The following is a 4,498-nucleotide window of genomic DNA, read 5'->3' as shown; positions in this document are numbered from 1 at the left end:
CAAACAGCTGCAGTTTTCTCACAAATAATCTTTGTTTTAATCTCTCACCTGCGGCAATAAACTGGCAGAGATAAAGCGCTGTCCTTTGAACTGTATTTTAGCCTCGATAAACAGTTTATGTTTCTTAACAGAAAGAAAGATAACAGAAAGAAGTGTTCTTTTTAAAGCGTGGGGAGAGGCTTTGCTTCAGCTGGATACTGCTAAAGTAATGCTACATTTTCAGATGAGAAAGTATACTTGCTGAAAGAAAATATAAAAGGGAAACATTACAATTGTCATATTTTGACAAAAAAAGAAACTAAAACACAACACTAAGGCTATAACAAAAGTCATAGTACCCCCCCACCCTCCCATCATAAAATCTATTGCAAGCAATGATTGTCAGCAATTTCATAATTTAGAGGAAATATATATCATAAAGAGTGATAGTGAAACAAAGGTACTGTTGACAAATGTTATAATTTATATCATGCCTCAATTTTTTGATGCAATAACAACACCTCTGCTAAAAAATAAGCTAAATGTTCTGCGATGACAATGAAACATGACAGAAAATGTTGGTACATTTGATCAGTGGCTGGAAAAAGAGCATTTCTCACAAATTAGAGTAATGTCATGTCTTTTTAAGCATGTGAGGTGGCTACAAGACAAAAAAAACAATGTTAGGTGCGGTGGATCAAAGTCAAAAAGATGAAGTTTGTGTGTGTCAGTCACAGACATGATGATGAGGGCATGTCTGAGGGCACCGCATCTGTAGACGTTTTCCATCTGCCAGTCTGACTCTGCCTGCCTTCAATTAACCCCCCGACAAAAACCACAACTGGCTTTACTGGGAAGCCAATTAAGCACAATATTGTTTCTGAAAAATGCTCAGCATGTTATTGAGATGGAATAACTTGACGCAGAGTTTGATGTCAAATGCTGTCATTTTCATTTTCAAAATGAATTCAAAATTGCATTTTTAATTGTGTCTTAAACAATGCTTGCACAAATGGCCTACATCATTTATGTATTGCATTGGAATTTTCTAATTTGATTTAACATTTGATTTGAATATTGTCCACCTTACTGCAGGCTACGAATTAATACCAACAAATAAACACATGGACATTGAACATACACCAACAAGTAATAGCTAAAGCCCCTTCCACTTTTTTCAGATAGTAGCCCATTCATAATTCATACAAGTATGAACATAAGAGAGAATAGAGAATTGTGTCTCTTTACAACTACTGTTCCTCAGCGATTCAAAACAGTGTGTTTCAGGCTTGGTTTATTTGATCTAATTGTTTTGCGATGTTTTTCAGCTCTTCAACACGGCTGGCTTTAATAAAGCTTGGTCTTGTGAGACTGCTAGTGGGAGCAGATCCTTCAAACCAGTGCAAACCATTGCACTCCACACTCCAGTCCAGCTGGTGGCGACAATGCGACAAGAATTTAGTTTGCAAGCCGCCAAATGAACGGAGAAAAGAAGAACACGGAACCAGGAGTTTGTTCAACAAATGTTTCCGGCCGACGTTATTGTGAGTGAAGACTCGTGGAAATTGTGGTTGATTCGCGCTCTAATAACGATCACCTTTACGGCTTCATCGTGGAGAGCTTAATGGCTGCCCCAGGTCGGTATGACATTTTATCTGATTTATCATGAATGTAGGTCACTCTGGAAAAGTGTAATGGCGCACAGAGTAATGTTATGCTTCAACAAAGTGGCGCTAACCTTCACGTTAGCCTCACGCGTTCACTCAACGTACGTCACAGACCCAAACAACCGTTTAACAGTTACCTTTAACCCCACACAATACACCATTCCACGTCCCTGTATTCATGTCTTCATACATGTCTACATATAGTGCGTTAATGTAGCTAACGACACAGCATTTAATAAGTGTTGCGCAAAACTCCAGACATGTAGAGCCCAACATACAGAACCGGGTATTTAGCTACGTGTAAGTTAGCTAATGTAACTACATAATGACCCAATAGTCTTTGTAATCTGTGCATGTTATACAAGCTCTTAAATAGCGTTACTTCAAACACTAAACACACGTTTGTTTCTTATCGTCTCACAGGTCCCAATAAGGACAACATCAGAGCTGGGTGCAAGAAATGTGGATATCGTAAGTAAAGCTTTGACCCACTAGTTCCATCGCTAACTAAAGGAGGATGTTTCAATGTGTATGTGTTGTTCGTCTTGGGCTTATAATACTTGAATGTAGACTATAAAAGTGTTTCTGGTTGTTCATCCATTCTCTCTTGGACCTTTTTGGATTTTTTTTCCCCCAGCGGGCCACTTGACCTTTGAGTGCCGGAACTTTGTCCGAGTTGACCCCCAGAAAGACATTGTTCTGGATGTAAGCAGCACCAGCAGTGAGGAAAGTGACGAAGACGATGTACCTGCAGCTAAAGTCATTGAGAAGCTGGGGCGAAGTAGAGGTAAAATGATGACCCTCTTGTGTTTTTTTTTTTTTTTTTTAAACACTGATATAATAAAAGACGAGCTGAAGAGTATTAATGAGGAAAATGTGATTTTGATGCAGCAGTAGTCCCAGAAGAGGAAGTGGTTGAAATCTCAATGTTGCTACCATTAGACATACTTTTTCAGATTTGAAAGATTTAATTTGTATGTCATGAGCAGCTATTATTCCAGTAAAAAGTGCCTTCACTGTTCTGTCTTCAAATCTGTGCAGGTTCCCATAATGATGAAAATGATGGTAGGAAAGGGAGACACAAACAGAAGAAGAGCAGTGACAGAAAGTCAAGAAAGAGGTAACTGTTTTTCCTACCTTGTTCTTCAATCCACACCGACCCTACACATCACTGTGTTATACGTCTATGCTTTGTTGGTTAATGTCCCAGACTAGATGATCAGACTTTGAAGCTGATGTTGAGATGTGTTTGCCTTTTATTGGCCAATTTACATATTTGTGACCTTTTTTTTTTTTTAAAGTAATATTAATGGGTTTTTTTTATTCTATATCCCAGATCTAACTCGTCGAGTGATGATATTACAAAGAAAAAAAAGAAACGCAGCAGTTCCTGCTCCTCACCTGATGAGGAGGAGAGGGGGAAGAAAAAGAAAGTGAAAAGCCAGAAGAAGAAAAGCAAAAAGACCAAAAAGGAACATGGGAAGCATCAGAAGAAGAAGAAACAAGAATCCTCTTCTGCTTCTTCCAGCTCTAGTGACTCCTCAGACAGTGACTGAGACTGTACAGTGTCCGGAGGTCCAACAGGTTTATTCTCCGTCAAACTGCGTGAATAAGGGGCCTCATCTTCCACTTCATCAAGGATTTAAATGATTAATCAGTCCAAAAATACTGTATTGTATGTTTTATGCCATCATGTCGGTGAAAAAAACATGTTCTGTTCTAGTGTTTCTTTGCTGCGTGTAGAGGAATCTTTAAGTGACACATGGTACACTCATCATACATGTCTTTAGTAATACGTTTCTGGATGCTGTCCTGTAGTTGTTGCTCTTATACATTGTCCTGCTTTAATGGCTTCTTTTTTTTTTTTTTGTACCCAAAAATATTTTAAAGGCGTCAAATGTGAATCACAAACATGATTTGACAAGATACGAATGGCCAAGGATAACGATCACCAATACTCGATGGCGTATTTTTTTTTATCAGTGCTGACGTGTCAGCAGCAGTTGAACTACTGGCTAACTGGTCTTCTCTTAGTTTGTAATTGCCTAAATGTTTATGTTGTACTTTTTCTAGGATGACTTTACGTACAATGAAGCTCCTGGACGTACCTGTGAGACTGTGTGGTTGCTACTAATGTGATTATTGTCAAAGAGGTTATCATTTAACCACCCACATCTTGTTGAAAACCATCTGGTCATTTCAAAAGTTCATTGCAAAAATATTGTGCGTGTCATTTAAAAATCATTTACAGATTTTTTTTAAATACAGCTTTGTTTATTTCCTGTGCACAATGTACTATTGCTTCAGTCTGTCCTCTTTGGTCCTCAACTTAAATGTTCTTTTATTGTAGTAAAATATATATTTGTATCTCTGTCTCTAGAATTCTTTTTTCCCTGTAGAGGGCAGCACAATACCTTGAATGTGAGATGGACAGTGATCTCAAACACCTTTCTGAGTATTAAAGATGAAAAGGAAATGTGTGGCTGAGGCAAATATACATCAACAAAAAGAAAATATTTAATCTATGTTTCAAGTGTCAAACACAAAATCCAAAGTGCGATGTTTGGATCCTATGCAAACATTTTGTTCAATAATCAATTTACAATATGACTATTAATCATTCAATGGCACACATGCCACATTCTGTGGAATAACATCTTAATACTTAATATTTCTGGTGAGAGTCTGTATTTAGGTGTGAAGCACAGTAACAGGAAAGTTCACTATATTGTATAAACCATTAAAATGTTGCTTGACATACACATCAATTGAAACAACTGCTTTGCATCAGGTACTTATCCCTCCTTTTTACATACATATTCTTCATGAATAGACAAAAAAAAAAGAAAATT

The 4,498-nt window shown here is 37.5% G+C and overlaps 1 protein-coding gene across 1 annotated transcript; it reads left to right on the top strand.

Annotated features, from left to right (window-relative positions):
- The first annotated feature begins 1,484 nt into the window (after positions 1-1,484).
- Positions 1,485-4,013, top strand: srek1ip1 (SREK1-interacting protein 1). Its single transcript, XM_079266817.1, has 5 exons — positions 1,485-1,616; positions 2,070-2,117; positions 2,284-2,433; positions 2,688-2,766; positions 2,983-4,013. Exons 1-5 carry the CDS (start codon positions 1,604-1,606, stop codon positions 3,200-3,202), a joined length of 510 nt encoding a protein of 169 aa, XP_079122943.1. The 5' UTR covers positions 1,485-1,603; the 3' UTR covers positions 3,203-4,013.
- Positions 4,014-4,498: the final 485 nt, after the last annotated feature.

Source organism: Melanostigma gelatinosum, assembly GCF_949748355.1.
Source record: "Melanostigma gelatinosum genome assembly, chromosome: 4".
In the NCBI taxonomy this organism is placed as follows: domain Eukaryota; kingdom Metazoa; phylum Chordata; class Actinopteri; order Perciformes; family Zoarcidae; genus Melanostigma; species Melanostigma gelatinosum.
The sequence above is the reverse complement of the archived record's forward strand: the minus strand, read 5'-3'. Positions and strand labels throughout refer to the sequence as shown.

Bases quoted from the DNA above. Each gene is read 5' to 3' on its own strand.
- srek1ip1 (XM_079266817.1), top strand. The intron at 2,434-2,687 runs GTAAAATGATGA...AAATCTGTGCAG, and splicing joins GAAGCTGGGGCGAAGTAGAG to GTTCCCATAATGATGAAAAT. The intron at 2,767-2,982 runs GTAACTGTTTTT...TCTATATCCCAG, and splicing joins GACAGAAAGTCAAGAAAGAG to ATCTAACTCGTCGAGTGATG.